Source organism: Elaeis guineensis, chromosome 9 (genome assembly GCF_000442705.2).
Source record: "Elaeis guineensis isolate ETL-2024a chromosome 9, EG11, whole genome shotgun sequence".
In the NCBI taxonomy this organism is placed as follows: Eukaryota; Viridiplantae; Streptophyta; class Magnoliopsida; order Arecales; family Arecaceae; genus Elaeis; species Elaeis guineensis.
In genome coordinates, this window is record NC_026001.2 from 13,973,165 (window position 1) to 13,992,557 (window position 19,393).

General features: G+C 36.0%; 2 protein-coding genes across 6 annotated transcripts in view; both read left to right on the top strand.

The window, feature by feature from the left end:
• The first annotated feature begins 7,082 nt into the window (after positions 1–7,082).
• On the top strand, positions 7,083–13,626 carry LOC105051496 (protein FAR1-RELATED SEQUENCE 6). Of its 4 annotated transcripts, none has more exons than XM_073243084.1 (8): positions 7,083–7,239; positions 8,439–10,610; positions 10,705–10,815; positions 11,021–11,131; positions 11,328–11,393; positions 11,468–11,774; positions 13,028–13,228; positions 13,304–13,626. In XM_073243084.1, the coding sequence occupies exons 2-6, from the start codon at positions 8,463–8,465 to the stop codon at positions 11,567–11,569; spliced, it is 2,538 nt and encodes an 845-aa protein (XP_073099185.1). In that variant the 5' UTR covers positions 7,083–7,239; positions 8,439–8,462; the 3' UTR covers positions 11,570–11,774; positions 13,028–13,228; positions 13,304–13,626. The 4 variants fall into 4 exon arrangements, with proteins under 4 accessions (XP_073099185.1, XP_010930278.1, XP_073099187.1 ...); XM_010931976.4 differs by having other exon boundaries at positions 11,541–11,774; XM_073243085.1 differs by lacking the exon at positions 7,083–7,239 and adding an exon at positions 7,260–7,284.
• Positions 13,627–15,603: 1,977 nt separating this feature from the next.
• The window catches only part of LOC105051497 (protein FAR1-RELATED SEQUENCE 6), a 5,188-nt gene continuing 1,398 nt past the window's right edge, over positions 15,604–19,393 (top strand). The window contains exons 1-5 of one of the 2 annotated variants that reach the window (XM_073243324.1): positions 15,604–15,885; positions 16,525–16,644; positions 16,742–18,886; positions 18,975–19,085; positions 19,185–19,295. In XM_073243324.1, coding sequence (XP_073099425.1) covers positions 16,528–16,644; positions 16,742–18,886; positions 18,975–19,085; positions 19,185–19,295 — 2,484 coding nt within the window. In that variant the 5' untranslated portion in view covers positions 15,604–15,885; positions 16,525–16,527. The remainder of the gene's footprint in view (positions 15,886–16,524; positions 16,645–16,741; positions 18,887–18,974; positions 19,086–19,184; positions 19,296–19,393) is intronic. The other variant, XM_073243325.1, reaches the window with a different exon arrangement.

Genomic DNA, 19,393 nt, shown 5'->3' on the forward strand with positions numbered 1-19,393 from the left:
GTTCCACCGTTTAAGTTTATAGTATGCAGACATGATTATTTTTTTCTTTATTTCTTTCAATCCTTTCTTGAACGGTCGTTTGGTATGTGAAAATTTGAAATCTCTTTCTCATCCTGCATTCTGTAGAGGTTGATGATTTTATGACTTGGAAGGTGATGGAAAAGGCTGAAAAGAAAAACCTTTTCCTGCTCACCCACACAAACACCCAAAAGGAAAAAGGTTTTTTGGTTTTTTTTTTTTTTGTAAAGAAAAGAAAAGGTTTTTGGCCCGCGAGCCGTTACTGGTTGATGAAATCAGCTGCTTGGCACACAAATTGACTTATGCCCCTGGGACGACAGTTAGAGTAGATTAGGACGCGGGACCTTTCTTTTTTTCTTTCACTTTGTGGGTTTTCCCCTTCATGTGGTATTGTGTGAAAGTTGATTTTGATGATGGCATTTGTGCAGAACTCTTAAGCAAGATAGGCTTTATATCAATATTCTACAAACATTTAAAATATAAAAAAAAAAGGTTTTCAAGGAGTAGAATTTTATTTTATTTTAGTTTTTAAAGTCTAGTTAGCTCTTCTTAATTTTTTTTTTTGGAAAAGAAATAAGAAATGACAACATTATTGATTGATCTCCAGGGTATCTGTAAGTTTTTTTTTTTAATATATATATATATATATATATATATATATATATATATATATATATATATATATATATATTATTTATGTTGAAAGCAGTACAACAATTCATGTAAATTAATAATTAGATAATTAGAGCGAAGAAAACTTAAGTCAACTCTTACGTAAATCAAGATTTGACGTAATATATTTCACAATAAATACAAACTAAGAAAAAACTAAAAATTAGGGCCATAGAAAGTATTGTGCATGTGCTGGATGTTGGAGCGCAAAGCAAATGCAAGTCTCGGATACGAGCATGTGAATGTTTCTAATGCATCATGGACATATAAATAACAATTATAAAGTCATTATTCCACAACAATATTAGCATCTATTCCTTTTCATATTTTCACCGGTCATCTCAATAAGATAATATTTTTAAACCAAAATGCTAGATATCATTATAATTCGAGCAAAATATAGAAGATGGGAATAAATATAGCCAGATACATCAACAAGCAAAACAAACACCCCATATCTTCCGAGGAGCAGAAGAGTAGGACTCCAAAACTAGCAATTTATTCAGCTGCTTTGTTAACCTCCCGGTAGAGTAGACATGGGTCAGTTGAAACCATTACAGTCGCAGATATCAGCGAAAACCACCAAGAATCTCGAATTTCACTTGATCACCATCTTAAAAAAGGGATTTTAATTTGATGAACAGTGATTTAAGCTTTCCTAAACTAGCGGGGTTCAATTTGATCCGAAGAAACAAAAATCATTGTCCTACCAATAAAAAGAAAAAAAATGCAATGAAAAATGATGAATTCAAAGGAGGTATCACTATCTTTTGAAACCTTTACCTCGAGATCACAGCCATCCATACTTCTACATCACAATCACAGCACATACCCAAGAACGGGCTCGACCCAGTCCAATTGCACAAATGAGTCAGGTTGGATCCCTTCGTCGAACCCACTTGAAATTGGTCATAGAAAATATTCACAGCAGAATTTCTCTCAGCTTTTTATATTTTCATATGAAGCTACCCTACACGTTCTCCCTTCCCAACTTTCGCTACCAACCTCCTTCACAACCTTGTACCTGTCTTTTGGGCTCATGAATCCAACATTTGCATCGCTTACCGTTAGTTAAGCTCGGAATGGACCAAACCAATAAGTGTCAAACCAATCAAAAAAAAAATAAAATATCACTTGAAAATATATTAATTCATGCAAAACAGCAGAAGTCAGATAGGATTGATATTGCTCAAATCATGGAATCAGGCTAATCTGGTTATTCTTGGTTAAGCTTGGACTCGGCAAAGAAATGAGTCGAACCATTTAAAAAGATCACTTGAAAATATAATAGATTTATTGTTAAGTCAGATTGGGTTGAGATTGCTCAAATCATGGAATTAATTTGGGCTGAATTATGTATGAATAGGTAAATTGTGATTGTACTTAGATACAAATAACATAAATTACACATGAACTGAGCATCACCATTTCATGACCAGATTATGTATTAATTCTTTTAGTATAGTTTTCATCCTATAAATAGTAATATAAAAATACTATTTTTATATATTGAAATAAAAATTATGAGATTAATGCATCATAAAAATAAAGTTAAGATATTGGTGGAAATTGATATTGTGAATAATAACTATATTATTGAATTGAGATTATTGTCTAATGTATTCTTAATGTCGTCAAAGTAAAAATATAAGGTTATCTATTTTTTTTATTTTTAAGATTTTTTTGTTGTAAGATTTCTTTCGGACCTATTTTTTAGTGGATATATGCTACTAATGGAAGTGAGGTATATCATCGAGATACTTATTTTTTTATATTATTCTTAATCTCTTAAAAAATACTCTAGTAAATTTTTATTGAAAAGAAAAAATATATTAAATATTTATTTAAATAATTTTATATAGGAAGTTAGCACTCAAATTTTTCTCGCCTTTTTCCTTGCATTTTTGTTTGGCAATGGCCTCTGACACAATCTTGTACATACCTTGTAACTAGATGGCATGAACAACCGCCGCCATACCATTTTTCCTTGTTTTGGGTGGGTTTTGGGGTGTTTTCATCATGTCGGGGCTTCCGAAGGCGAGCCATGAAAATGCAATGCCGCTCGATCATTTGGAACCCCCGGGGTGGGATTTGGGTGGATGCCCCGCTTGTATAGTGTTGGGAGGGTGGGCGAGAACAATCCAGTGGGCCGGTTTCCTTGCGGATTCTTGCGGTGTCCATTGTTGCCTCCCCTGCCTCCTGAGCCCCTAATTGTAGTCTGAGTAGCGGTTATATAGGCTTGTATTCCTCTGATTTCATTAATGAAAATACTGTTCTTACAGTGCCATATCTGAGCGTGTTGCCGTGCCTTTTTCTTGTATTTTTCTGTGCATCTTGCTGGATGCATTTTGGCTGGCTCCTTTGTGCAGGTGACATCGGGGCGCCGCACGGGTTTGCTCGTCCAAGAGGCGAAATCCGTGACAAAGTATAAAGAAAAGCATATGCATTCAATCTTTTTATCTTTTAATCCTCATTTTGGTGAAAATAAGATTTCTAAATTAGCATCATTGGACTTAAAAAAGCAACCAGTAATACTTATAATGTTTTACATCTTTGCAGCATTGACAACTTTATTATTCTTTATAGCATTTTGAAAATCTTATCCTTCTTTCTTACAACAACAAGCACAAGGCAGGACCGATCAACATTATTAAGCACTGGCTCTTGCTTTATTCAAATAAATATATTGCTATACATCAATTTCGATCTATGTAGCTATGTAAATTGCATGCTCCTTTGCTGCTTTTATCTACAAGTTTATATTGTATTTTCAAATACTGTCTTCATGACACAATTTATTTTGACTCTATTGTAATTAATTTTTGCACGGCTTCTCTTAAGTTATTATTTTAATATATATGTACTACTACTTTTCTATATGTTGTACTATGTAAATTTTCCTCAATTTTTCAATAAAATTGGACTTTTTTATTTTATCCCCATAAAAAAAAAAAAAATGCTTGCTGCAAGGCATATATTTTTTCCTTACAATTTTAATTATTTAGCATTTAACACAAAAGTTCATTGAATCAAGTATTTATAATTTTAAATTTTTCATGCTATAGTCTGTAACAATTTCATAGTTGGAAAAGCTATACAGTAACTCCAATTTTTAAGATTACACCTAGTTTTTAGACACGATTCTTTTTTTGTTATTTATATAAATCATATAAATATTTTCTCTACCATGTGAATACTTATAATCATATACAATTTTTTTTTATATATTCTTCCAAAATTTATTATCTATTTATTATAAAAATATTTTTTTGAAAAATTTAAATTATTTTGATTATTGTGCCTACATATATGTATGTATGTGCACACATGTGAACATCTAGGCACGACTTATGCTATACTTGCAGTGTTAAATGTACAAATAAGAAAGCAACATAATTTTCTGTTCTAATCGAAACCAGATTTTGATATGATAATTCTAAAGATGTGATTTAGAAGAAGATGCTACAATAGTGAATATTGTGATAATGTTATTGGTGCTGGCGCTGGGAATTTGAAACTCTAAAATCTAATATAAAGTGTGCTTTTCTTCGTGCCTAACCAGCAACTCTTTTCATTAGTACCCCATTTGGGATCATGTTTTGGGCTTGGAATCGGTTCTTTGGCCCCATTTTGAGTTTTTAACTCTCTCATGGGAGCAACCAAACTTGCTAGATAATTCAATATTTTAAGTGCTCCTTATTTTTTCCATCTAAATGTTATCTTTATTTTCAATTTAATGATATGTCATCATATCTTATGGTAGCTTTTGTAATGTAATGACATATTGCACCATTCAGTTAGTTTTGCAGCATGTGCGTTAATTTATAAGACATGTTGGATACATGTTGGTTGGATGGCTTTTCAGTCTCGCTCATCAAGTTTTTGCTCCAAATTTGCAATTTTTTTTAGTTTTCAGATCAAATTGCACAAGTAAAACTCTAAACACATATTAGATCCAATAGATCACATTCAACTTGCAAATCCATCACTTCATAGCTACAAAAAAACATACACACACACACAAATCATAAACCTTTAAATAAATGTTAGATCCAATGACTCACATTCAACCCACAAATTCATGTATATACATACATAAATGCATACATACACATATACTTATATATATATAAAAACAAAGCTTCCCAACGGAAAAGTCTCCTTTTGACACATGGGATGTTTGAAAAGAAAGAGAAAGCCATTTGGAAAAAACAGTGCCTAAGCTTTCTTGTTCGCTCGCTTCGTAGCTTATGCGGAGATCTTGAGATCTTCCTCAGCATCTTGGGCGGGGTGGAAACAAACCCAGAAAGGACATCCTCGAATCCAGTTAATCGGCACCTCCACCTTGAATCTAAAAAAAAATCCAGCTAAAAGTTGAAAACGACGATCGTGGTGAAGAGGACGAGGAGGGCGTCGAATCTATCCTCGCGGCCGCCGTCGGAGGAAGAGGGGTTTTACGGGGGAGGTATTTCGATAGCATATTTTCATGACAAACAAATTGAATCCAAGTGGGGGAAAAAAACATTAGCAAGAGAGAAACAGCAAAAATTTATGGTAGCATCAAATTCTCATCAAATCTACTCCATTCGCAAGAAAAAAGAAGAAGAAAAGAAAAGAAAGAGAATGGAGCTACCATACCATTGTTTCTTAATTTGTCGAAACTCAGAAGCAATCCTCATGCCTAGAGGAAGGCATAGGCACTCCCGACGAGCCTCGTATCATCAGCATTTAAGCAAGTATTGAGGGTAGAGTTAGGGTTCTTTGAAGAGAAAGTCTTCGAATTGGGAGGGAGAAGGGAAGAGAGAAGGGCAAGGAATTGGGGTGTTTAAGGAGGGCGGGATGGTGGAGGGCTAGAGATAGGGAAGAGACGGGTGGATGAGCCATTGAAGGGAAAACCCCATAATAGCAAGAAATGGGAGATATTATATTATAATTCAAGAGTGGGCCGTCATATGAATGATTTCACTAACTATTGCATCGTATAATTTTTCACCAAATTCGTCAGAACATGCCAACTTATATTTTGCTAGAAAAAATTACCTAGAGAATCTTTATTAAAAATCGGATCATTTATCTCTATATCTCCACGCTCACATTCATGAGGTATTATCCACTTTGGCTCTGACTATCTTTGAACTTCAGTAGGCCTTGGCTATATGAAGCCTCATAGTTTTGCCCTTTAAAAGATACTTCATATGAGAGAGAATGTTCCAATTTATATAAGTCATACTCCCTCTTGACTCATAATTGATGTGGGGATAAATATGTTGTCCCCTGATAATAATATATATATATAGACACGCACTGGTGGTAGGGTCAAGGGCGATTCGTCGGACATCGATAAGATAGTCGACAATGAGGAAGATGACGTCATTGGTGTGGGTGACGACAAGGGAGGAGTTGGAAGGATGGGCACCATGATTGATGAGGGGCTGGATCTTGGGAAGAAAAGTAGCTGAGGGAGATTAGAGGAGGAAAGTTGATGCTAGTGATGATAGAGAAGAAGGTGACAGCGGATACCGACAGGAGGTGGGTGAGGGCTCGGAAAGGTTCAAAGCAAAAAAAGAAAAAAAAAAATCCACACATCACACGGATTAATACACTAGTATAAAAAAAGAGTGCTATATTTATACTTGAGTGGATTTCCACTCAAATCTAATTATATCAAGATTTAATGATAAGAGTTTTATATCGATGATTGAAGTTTCGGATATGATTTATTATTTTTAAATTACTGATATAACAAAAATCATAAAAATTGAAGATTTCTAACCTATATATCAAATAATAAAAAAATAAATAATTAAAATAATATAAATATATATATTTTAAAAATTTTTAAATTATATAATTTTTATATGTAAGCAGCTAGTGATAACAGATCACATCTAATAATTTTGAGCATTGACGCAAAATCTCTATCATCCAATATGAACATGACTTCAGGCCTATGCATTATTCAACCCACAAATCCATCACTTCATACATATGTATTAAATTCTCAAAGATAGCTATTACTAAGTTGCAAAGAAAAATATTTTTAACATATTTTTCAATTGCAAATCTAGTTTTAACATAAGAAGCTTCAAAATGAGAAATAGCTCTCTCGAAAAACCCACAAAGTTAATTTCTCATTGTCTGCATGGATAAACTAGCTTTAACAGAGAAATTGGTCATTTCATCCTCTTTCACCGATGACCATTTATCTATTTTTCGAGATATGGTTTGTTTTGTTTATCAAAGTTAAACTTCTAATAATTAAAATGGAATTATTTTTGGATTTATAATTATCCATAGATTCTATACCTAAGAACATCTGCTGCACGTTCCGGAAACTACTGGACCCCAAAACCCACGCACCCGCTGACGCACACTCTCGGTGCACGTTCTTGTATTATCTTCCCCGCTAACCGCATTCGGTTTCGCACCCACCCTCCGCCGTTCCCTTCCCACCTCTCCTCTCACCTCAAACCCTAATTCGGTGCTCCCTCGTCCTACGGTTATTCCCCCCAAAAAAAAACTAATTCGGTCCCGGAGGTCTTCTCGAAGGTTTCCACCTCCGATTCTTAAAATTTTGAGTTTGTAGATTTTACGGTTAGATTTTTCCTTTTTTTTCTTTGGAACCATATGTTTGTTTTTGTGTTTCTAGTTCGACGATCTTAGGATTAGAATTTTATGGACTGGATACGAATTTGGGATTTTCCCCCACTGTCTTCCTGTTCTTTGGTAGATAAAAGATTGCTTTTTCTTCTTCTTTTCTTTTGAAATATACTTTTTTTCAGAAAAGTTTTATTTTGTTGAATCTTCTTGATTTTATTAGTCCATGTATTTAATTAAAAATATAGCTCTTCCGTGTTGGGGAACTATATTCAGTGTTAGCTCATTATGTAAAATGATGGAATGGTTGCTGTAGATTGAAATGGCTCTTGCAAGTTTTCAACTTCAGACCGTGTTTATCTTGAGAGAATTATGCATGGAAAATGCTATACCTATTTACGTAGTTACGTGACAAATTATTCCTATTTTTTGGCTCCAATTCTGGTAATAATTTTTAGCCGAGCGTGTTTTTGTCCCTAGAAAGAGAGAAAAAAGAGGTGGCGGCATGCATAAATCATGGGTTTTTGTCAGTACTAGCTTTGGAATTGTTTTGCCTGTCATAAGGATGTTTGACCAGTATGGCTCTTCCATGCTTGTGCTTTTGTTTTTATAAAGGGGCAGGGATAAGGTTTTTGACAAGCTTATGCCTCCTTCATTCCTGACTAGGCTAATGATAGAAATGCTGCAGTTCTTCTGATTGAACTTTGTTTATGATTTGCCCTTCGAATACTGTTGACAGGTTGATTTTGATACTATCAATATCAATTCTTGCAGTACCTTAAAGCGCTTCAGAGTGTTTTGTTCTCGCATTGATGATTATACTACAAGAGGAGTTTATTGATTCATCACTAATTGTAAAGTCATGTGTTTCTAGTTATTATATTTAGTTGTTGGAATTCAAATCTAATGAATTTTGAAATTTTAGATGCAGCTGCTTGTTGAATATTATGTTTATTTGCCTCTCAATGCATGAATAGTTTTAAATTTGTTATCAACTAGTGTAGGTTTCATCTTTTTCTTTTTGGAAGTGTAAAATATTTCCATGACACTAGATGTCAAATTCTGTATCCTCATTATTTCTTTGTTGTGTCCTAAACATTGGTAATGATTATCTTTTTGCTGAACTATTTACTCTTGTTTTGGAAATGTAGGTGCTCTAGTGCATTTCATGAGAGATGACTGATACTTCTGCTGTGGCTAGTTCATCATGTGAGGAACCAAAGAATAACATGCAGAATGGGGATTGCAAAACAAGTGGTGGAAATGATGATAGGACACCTCAAGTTGGAATGACATTTAGATCCTATGATGAAGTGTCAGAGTTTTATAGACAATATGGTAGACATGTAGGGTTTGATGTACGTTTAAAGAGGACGACCTTAAACAAAGCTGGACAATACTATACAGTGGAGTTCATGTGCTCTCGTGGTGGCAAGGGGCGAACAGACCCTAGCTACCTAGCCAGACCAACAGCGAAAACCAATTGTCAGGCTACAATCCTCTTGAAGTTACATGGTGATGGATTATTACATGTGAAGAAAGTTAATCTTGAACACAATCATCCAGTTGATCCTTCTATGGTCAAGTTAAAGAAACATAAAAGGAAGATGTCAAGTGGTATGGGAGAGCATCATGAAGAGAATGAGAAATCAATCATACGAAGGATTAGGAGATGTCAACCGTCATTCCATGAAGGTTGTGCTGAAGGCTTAACTTCTGGTGAGGATTGTGAAGCTCTTAGTAGAAGAGGACACTTGATGCTTCAATCTGGAGATGCTGATGCTATGTATAAGTTCTTTATGCACATGCAGACACAAAATCCAAACTTTTTTTATTCAATAGATTTTGATGGTGAAGGCCGCTTAAGAAATCTACTTTGGGTTGATGCCATGTCAAGGGCTGCATATAAGTATTTTGGAGATGTTCTTTTGTTTGACACAACCTACTTGACAAATGACTATGATTTGCCTCTTGTTCTATTTCTTGGGGTAAATAATCATAGTCAACTAATTTTGCTTGGATGTGGCTTGCTTTCAGAAGAAACTGCTGAGACATACTTTTGGTTATTTAAGACATGGTTAGCTTGCATGTCAAGCCATCCTCCAAATGCCCTAATCACAGACCATTGTGAGGCCATAAAAAATGCAGCTGCAAAGGTATTTCCAGGAGCTTGTCATCGTCTATGCCTTTGGCAAGTAATGAAAAGGATTTCAGAAACATTGAAGGGAAATGAAAGGTGCAAGGAAATAAAAAAGGCATTAGAGAAAGTAATATATAGCTCTTATAGAGCTAATGAGTTCGAAGAGGACTGGATAAAAACCAGTGAAAAATATGGACTTGATAATGAATGGCTCAGTTGGTTGTATGAAAATCGACATTCTTGGGTCCCCCTTTATCTTAAAGATACATTTTGGGCTGGAATGTCCATGACCCGACGTGGCCCCAGCATGTGTGCCTTTTTTGATGGATTTATATATCCTGGAACTTCCTTAAAGCAGTTTCTAAGCTTGTATGAGACTGCTTTACAAAGTAAATATGAAAAGGAAGCTCAAGCTGATTATGAGTCATTCAACAGGGGTCGGAACTTGATCTCGAAATTTTACATGGAAGAGCAGCTGTTTGAGCTGTATACTCATAACATGTTCAAAGAATTCCAGGAGGAGCTGAAGACCACAATATATTGTAATGTTTCACTGGTCAAAGACGATAGGCCTGTCTCTACCTTTGAAATTAAGGAATCTATTTTTCTGGAAGATGGCAGTGTTACAGAGTATAAAGGTTTTGAAGTTAGTTACAATTCAGAGGAACAAGAGATCCAATGTCTCTGCCGTTCTTTCCAATTTAGAGGGATTCTATGTAGGCATGCCTTATCTGTGTTTAAGTTACAGGTCCATGTGATTCCATCTCGGTACATTGTTGATCGCTGGAGGAAGGATGTTAAGCTTTTACATGCTTTGGCTCAGTCCTCCGATGATTCAGTAGCCAACAACCGATTGGAACGTTACAATAATTTAGTTATCCGCTGCTTTCAACTTGTTGAGGTAGGAATGACATCTGATGATAGATACCGCCTAGCACTTAATGCAACGGGAGAGTTGGAGAAGTTTCTATTGAATAACAGCACCTGTGGAAATATGCAAGTTAAGATCGTGCCTTGTGAAACAAAGACAAATGAAAATGCTGAGAATCCTGCAGTGTCACAGCTGGGCACCACTGAGGGTGATAAGGTTCTAAATTCATTACAAGGGAAGCGGAGAGGCCGGCCACCAAAGAAAAGGAAAGAATCTGATACAGATACTTCAGCTTTATCAGATAAGAAAATGGTACTTGAATGATGAAACAAATTTGCTTGAATTATTTGCAGTGTTACATTAATTTCAGTCTCAGATATTTTTTTTCTCAAAATCATATGCACAGAATGATCTGAGGACCTTGTGTGTGGAAAGTCAAAATGAGAGGCTTCTAGTTGCTCCTCCTACTTTGCATATTGGTTCCAATATTGGTGCACAAGAAAGCTTGGTGCTAATGGTAAATAAAATGTTTTCAGATTTTATTATTCAATATATGTTTTTTTGATACTATAACAATGGGGGCTGTAATTGCTTTGTTCTGCATGATTATAGTGGCTATGAAAAGTTTTATCATGTAGTTCTCAAATAGATTATAATTTTATAAAATTCCTTTTAGTGCTCTTGTTATTCTTATAAATCATGGGTGTGTCAATGTAATGCAGGGAGAAGTAAGCCCAAATGATTTCTCACTTGGTAGTCATTATGGGGTACAGGTGGACCACCAACATCAAAATGGCAGTCAATCAAGAATTTTTTCGAGTGACATGTTCCAGGTTTTTAATTCTTTTGCTTTATTCCTTTTATATTCTTTCCTATCAGACATTAGAGTCACCTGATTCAGCTTTTCCTTTGGCAAAAATGACCAAGTTTCACATCCTTTAGCATGTGATTGTGTTATCTTAATGAAATGTCCATGTTTTTCAGTTAGCTCTAACAACTTAATAGTTCATGTTTCTCATTAATTAATAGGGTCAATTTGCCGAAACAGTCGAAAATCAATCAAGGATGCAGTGGATCCATCCACATATGCTGCAGGTTTATATTTAAGTTGCCTTCTTGTTACCTTTTTTTTTTTTTTTTTAATTTTCTGGCAGTAGCTCATGTTTCAGTCTAAGGAATTTTCCTTGCAACGTGACTTTAATATGATTGTCCATGGATCTGGTGGATGTGATCAACAAACAGGAAGCTCAATTACCAACGGCAACTCCTGATCAAACAACTGGTAGAGGAGGAGGCATCCAATTACAAAACTAAAGATGTCATAGTGATGTCTATGTTTATGTATACTCTCAATAGTTGTTCCTTGAGATTCGTGCCTGTTAAGAGCATGATGTTTCAAACCAGTGATCGAATTGTAATAGAGTATTCCTAAGTATGGGGTTCATCATGGCATCACCTAATGAAACATATTATCAGGTAATTTTCCCCTTTACATAACTTCATCTTGATCTTCTAGTATTGTTGAATTTATTTATGTTCCTGATTTCATGATTGCTGCTTATAATACTTCGGAAAGATTGAAAGGTGTTTTCAGTAAGTTTATCTAGCTGCTTTTGTATTCCTGTATGTCTCCTGGCATTCAAAATGTGGATGTGTGAGACATGTTGCATTTAAAGGTAATAATTATAGAAAGGACACCCTAGGACAGTAGTTCTTGCTGAATGAATATTTGTATTAGATTTTTAGATGTTTATGTTCTCACTCAGGGACTTATGAATCTAATCCTTTACACCTTCCTCTCAATCTCTGTGTATACATGAATTCTCATACACACATAAATAAGTGGATTCACGGATTCACTGAAAACAGATGTATATTTATGTGGTTGTGCCTAAAATATATATTGGGGTATGGTTAAATAGACACTAGTTGTTCAGGTAGGACTTTATATCCACCCTCAAAAAATCAAAGTTGGAGATTGGAAAATGAAAAATTTAAACCGGTGGATCTGACTTACCTATATGCAAAAAATTCATGTGTTAAAGAGACTCCTTACCCATGCATCAAGTTGCCTAAAAGAGGAGTCGCTTTTATCATGTAATTGGAACTATATATGTGAGGCTACTTGTAGTGTCAGCAAAAGGTCAAAGGCATTAGTTTTTGTTTTTAGACCTTGTGAAACAAATCCAATTTTATGATTCATTCTTCAACTCTCATCATTGTAGTTGTCTGTGTGTATAAGGTGGTCTTATGCTGTGTAATAATTGCATCCATATATTGATAGGGTCAGGATCAAGTTACATTTGGTGCAACTCTATGAGAATTATACCTTTGTCGAATTGGATATGGGCATCCTACATCAATGATCTGAGCTGTTGGATGTGGTTAACTATCTGTTTATACATCAAAAAAAATATGATTTTAAAATCCGTGGCCTATTGATCGAGTGGTCAAAAAACATATATTATTTTTTGCTATTTAAATTGTCCAATATTTCATCACTTGATGTATAGGTTAGGAGTCTTGAAATCATATGATTTTTGGTTTGTAAACAGGTATCCAATTCATTCCAGAAAATTAAACTTTCCAGACAACTCATTCCTTCAATGGGCCAATGAGCTGGATAATCTTGAGTCTTGTATTGCAAGAGACCCTTTACATCCATATATTGATTTGCTAGATATTGCTTAGGCAGTTTATCTTGAGAAACTTATTACATTATCTGGCAGGTCTAGGCCATTGAAAAGGTTAAAATTGGAGCTCGAGGAAGAGACATCGAGGTAATCCTTGAGGGCAATCAAGGTTTTAAAGCTAATATCAGAACCACTTGCCTTCTCCCAGACCACTACAAGTTCTCCTTGGGTGACCGAGTCCACCTTAGGATGATTAAGTTTTACTCTAGAAGCTTGTCACTGCCAAAAAAATTTCTGGTAACATCTCTGACCATGATAAAGATTTTTTTCAGTTTTGCATGTACAAATTGTGAATTGCATGAGATGCCACAGGTCGTAGCAACTCTGGGGGAGCATGTCAATATCTCAAGATCTGGATTCCAGGGAACATGTTTCTACTGCACATACAACTTCACAGAACCAACTAAAACTCAGGGGATGGATCATTTGATAGTGTGACAATTTTATATCTTGGGGGCCTTGTGCAGAATATGAGATATGTTTCTTGTACATTTTCAGAAACAACTGTGTCCTATAATTCTTTGGAGTGAGAAGTAGCAGCTCAACTTTGAGGTTTGTACTGATGCACTAGAAGATATTAAGGATATCCACGATCACAATATTCAGGAGAAATGCTTGAATTTGTTGTTGCTATCTGTGATCATGTTTTTGATAATTTTACTTGGAGTGACTGGTTAATGAATTATTGCTGCTAATTACTGCATCTCAGCTATGCTTGTCTTTTGTATTACCCAAGCCTTAAAATTTGGATGATACAGGAAATGCTAGGTTGTAAGGACCCTGCTACTCTTTGCATGTGATGATGCATTTATGCTGTGTGTTTACCTCAGATTTCCTCCAAAAAGAGGTGGTGAGCAAGAAAAATTGGATGAACTGTGATAACAAAACTTCCCGCAACAACATTGTTAATCGACAGAGGTGTTGCTTTTTTGCTTTTATGGAGCCCTGCAATCTATATTCCCAACTGAGTCAGGTTGCTGGCTGTTAGATATACAAGGATATGCCAACTTTTAATTGCTACCTTCAGGGAAGGCGCACAATAATAGTGGCATGGGTTGAATTTTTTCAGCTGAACATTGCAGAACTTAACAGCTTCACTAGCCCTCTCTGATGTGTTTTGATGTCAGAACTTTATATCAACCTTGATCATAGATTTTGGAAATCACAGTCATCAATCCTCTCGTGGTTGGCATTGGATGCTTTCATTTAGGACAAAGATCAGACCCCATTTTAATGTCTCCTTCTTGGTTGGATCCTACTTGTGGAGCATGATCATTGGGACGATGGAGCCCTGCTGAATATTGGTGGACTGATTATTGTGACCATGAGGAACGCTGCATGTGTGTCAAGGAGCTTGAGCAGGTTATGCTTTAAAGATGGAAAAGTAATGATCATTGAATATATTTTACCTCTTAAAGAAAATCTTTATGATATTATCTTATTTAAACATGACAAGTTTAGCTCGCAAATCTGCAGCTGGTATTCTTGCACCACCTATAGTATGTCATTTTGTCTTTGAAAATGTGTTTAAAAGACCAAGTGGAGATCAAGACACACTTGTAGGATTAATAAATTGGGAAAAGAAAATTTTATAAGACGGTAGGAGCTGCTGCTTGCTCAATTTTGAGAACTTCTCATGACAGCTCAAATTAAAAAAATCTCAGGATGATTGGTCGGAGCTTTCAATGGTTTTCCACACTTAACAGACATTCCTTGTGTATTTCCATAATTCTATTTCTAATCTTGCTTCCTGATCTTCTTACATCCAGCATTTCTGCTTTCTTGATCTCATCTTAGTTTGGCTGGCTACCAGGAGTTTCAATAAGCTTTGTTTTGAGTTTAGGAAATCCAAAATTTTTCGGCAGCTTCCACCTAAGCTAACTTGTAACCAGAGCAAGCTAAAGTTCGAACGGCCATACAACTGTTATGCAAGACATCATAGACCCATGATCAAAAAAGGTGGCAAAACTTGATAGGTCAGGGGGGAAAAAAAAATCTAAGAAAGATCCCTTTTATATTTAAAATGAATCTGTCGGTGTATTGGATATAGGCCAAGATTATCCACCCAACAAAACTTTGTGAAACATATTTCAACTTTATGAAGTTCTGCCACTAGGATCATAAAGATTTGACACTCCAACAACTAGATGGGTGACCAGTATCCAGACAACCACAACCTCAGTTTATTTCTATTGAGAAGTAATGAAAATTCTTGATGAATTCCAAGATTTTTTTGCAATAATATATAATTCGAGAATATCAGAATCTCAACTAGTATAATAAATCCAATTCTAATTAACATATTGAAAACTGTTTTGAATGCTTAATATTATATGAATCACGTACTATATCCATAGATAGTGATCAAGATAATAGAACTCGAGGAATTAATTATATCATATCCACAGGTATTCATAATTTCATTAATTTCATACAGATCATTATCTCGGCAATAATAGAAAACCTAGGGGGCTGTATAAAAATATTTATCCATGGCTTACTAGATACCGTAAATTGTTCAGCTGCTCCCCTGGAAACGCAAAGTAGAGCCACGTATGTTTAATTCGAACAACATCCTCATATAAGTGGGACCCATCCTACCCTTTTATGGGTGCCGGACTGGGGGTTACGGCGACCGGTCCATTCATCTCGAGCCATCCACCTCCTCCTCTCCCTCGCCCGCCCTCTCGCCCGCCCGCCGTGGAGGGCCCTAAAACCCTCTCTCTTTCCCCCTTTTCGAATCCGTCCGGCCTCCGAAACCTTATTCAAATCCGTTCTAATCCGTTGATCTGCTCCTGCGAAATTCTTCGAATCCTCCAACAACGATCGAAGGAGGAATGTAGAGGGCGGAATCGAAGAGAGCATGCGTCTCGCGCCGTGATCCGAACTCCGTGGTCAGATCTCTTCCCGATCACATTTCCAGCTTTCGATTTCCGGAACTTAGGGTTTCGCACTGAAGACTCGATTTTGATTGATTTTTAAGAGATTAGGGTTTTCTGCTTTTGAATTCAGTAATTCTTGAATTAGGATTTCTTTCTAAGAAATTGTGGGGATTTTATAAGATTTTCGGAGCCTAGACGTCTTTATTATGAGGACCGAATTGAATATTGAAGCTGATATCATCTGGTCTGATATAAAATTTGATCTCTCTATTTTTTCCTGATTTTAAAAATGAACTTTCTTGCAATCAATTGATGGCTTTCAAGACCGTAACTCTGTAAAAGCCATCAATAGTTTTTGTGATTAGAGAATTGGCTAGTCGATTACTTGTCGTGCTTGTATTGAGTTGTTGTTGTTGTGGGTACAATACTTTAGATAAGTTAGATTACACTTGTTCAGCAATAGATGTGACACATTTGAAAAAAAAAAAAAAAGCATTAGGAATACCGAGTAAATTCTTGTTTGCTTATTTCTTGAAGCTTGAATACTCAATCTTCTGAATTAGTAAAGCTTAATCTTTCATGCCAAGTACTATAAGTTTGTGGGGGGATTATAATTTGTTTCCATGGGTTCTCTTTTTTTTACTTTTATAGGGAATGGCAGATGAATGTGTGAGGGAAGTGCCACTCAATGTTGATACTGATATTAATGAAGGAAAGGATGCTGGGCTGAATGGGAATAACGCAGCACCTGCAGATGATAGAACATCTCAGGTATATATATGGTATTCTGAGTTCGCTTGTGAAGTTTTGAGATTTTTCTTATGCAACCTTAATTGCTTGCATAAATGTTATTTGTTTCCTTTGTCAGGAGCTGCTGAATGTATCCCCCACTAAGGGATCCTTACTGGGTGAGGATAAAGAAGTTACTGTTGAATACAATGTTCATGATGTAGATAAAAAGGATAACGCTGAACTTGAAGAGGATCGTAAAGCAGTTGGAGGAGATGATAAGACACCTCGAGTTGGGATGATTTTCAAATCTTATGATGAAGTTTCTAATTTTTATAAGCAATATGCTCTGCATGTAGGCTTTGGAGTGGCTGTAAGAAAGTCCCAATTTACAAAATCTGGAGTATGTAGAAGGTTGATACTTGCATGTTCCAGGGCAGGCCGGGGACGACAAGATGCATGCTACCAAGCTAGACAGACTGCAAAAACAAACTGCCAGGCGATGATTGTATTGAAATTGTGGGGTGATGGGTTGCTTCATTTAGCAGAAGCCAATCTTGAGCATAATCATCCATTAAGCCCGTCAACAGCACGTTTCTTGAGCTGTTATAAAAAAATGACTGATGTGATGGCAGAAGGACCTACTGCACGACCGAATGGACATCGGAACATTCAGTCTGAGAACAGAAACTCTAATAAGATAGGACGGTTAAAGCTTGGGGAAGGAGATGATGAATCTATTTGTCAATTTTTTTCAGGCATGCAGAACAAGAATCCAAACTTCTTTTATTTAGTGGATTTCGAGAAGCATGGTCATTTGAGGAATTTGTTTTGGGCTGATGCCAGATCTAGGGCAGCATATCAGTACTTTGGTGATGTCATTTCCTTTGATACAACCTACTTAACTGAAAAATATGATTTGCCTCTGGTTTTGTTCATTGGTATGAACCATCATGGACAATCAGTGTTGTTGGGATGTGGTTTAGTTTCAGATGAAACAATTGAGACCTATATTTGGTTATTTAAGGCATTCCTAACATGTATGCTAGGGTGCTGTCCAAATGCTATAATCACTGACCATTGTATGGCCATTCAGGGTGCAGTTGCAGAGGTTTTTCCTGGAGTTAGACATCGTTTATGCATGTTCCATATAATGAAAAAGATTCCAGAGGAATTGAAGGGTTTTGCAGACTTCAAAGCTGTCAAGAAGGCAGTAAAAAAAGCAGCATATGACTCTTTAAGAGTCAATGAGTTTGAAGAAGAATGGAAAAAAATGATCGAGAGACATGAACTTGAAGGTAATGAATGGCTTGACTCGTTATATGAAAATCGGAACATGTGGGTACCAGCTTATCTTAAAGATGTTTTTTGGGCAGGAATGTCCATTTCTCAACGTGGTGAGACTGTAACTGCATTTTTTGATGGGTGTTTATATCCAAGAACTTCCATAAAGCACTTTCTCAGTAAATATGAGATGATCTTACAAAGTAAGTACAAAAAGGAGGCACAAGCAGACTCAGAATCATTCCACAAGACCCCACTCACTATATCTAAATTTTATATGGAAGAACAACTTTCTAAATTGTACACTGTTAGCATGTTCAGGAAATTTCAGGATGAGCTAAAAGCCACTATGTATTGTGATGTTTCACCAATAAAGGTTGATGGATCACTCGTTACGTTTGAAGTCAGAGAGTGTTCATATATGGAAGATGGTAAAAGGACAGAGAAGAAGGATCATGAGGTTCTTTATGATGCAGATAAACTTCAGGTGCAATGCATTTGTGGATCATTTCAGTTCAGGGGCATTTTGTGTAGGCATACTTTATCCGTTTTTAAGTTGCAGCAAGTGTTTGAGATTCCATCTCATTACATTCTTGATCGTTGGAAAAAAGATTATAAGCGATTACATGCTCTTGCTCATCCTTCACATGATATGCTAACTGATAATATCATGGAGCGCTATGATTATCTATCCATGCGTTGCCTTCATCTTGCTGAGCTAGGATTCATGTCTGATGATAGGTACCAGGTTGCGTTGAAGTTAATAAGAGAGATGGAGAAGTCTCTTTTAGATAATGGCTTGTGCAGAGACAGGCAACCTATGCTGCTATCCTTTGAAATGCAGTCACATGAAAATGTTCAAAATCTTTTGGTATCCCAACTGGGCATTTCTGAGGGCAATAAGAATTCTAACTCTTTGCAAGTGAAGCGGAGGGGTCGGCCACCGAAAAAAGGGAGAGAACCTCAAGTAGATTTATCAGTTCGATCAAGCAAGGAACAGGTACTTAAAATGATAGACAACTGTGCCAATAATTCCTGATAGACATTTATTGATTCGAATGGGTTTCTTTTCAATTGTTTATGATCAGGATTTTCTAAGATCATCATTAGTTGGCAATGAAAACAATGTGCTTCAATCTGCCCCACTTGCTTCGCATCTTGATGCTCCTATAGGGACACAAGGAGGCATTGATCTAATGGTAGTGGGTTACGATATTCATGTTCTATCTCGTATTTCTACATCTCTTCTACCTGCTATATTTACCTTTTCACACATCTTATTCTGGAATTTTGATTAGGAAGAAGTACCCCCAGATGACTTGTCATTTGGCAGTCATTTCAGCATCCATGTTAATCACCAGCATCATATGGGCAATCATACAAGGCTGCAGTCAAGCAATTTACTGCAGGTGTGTAATTTAATTGTTTTAATACATAATTTGATGTCTTAATTTTTCCTCTTTTCACTACCTAATCACAGATTTTTTTTTTTCCTGCTGAACTGTGT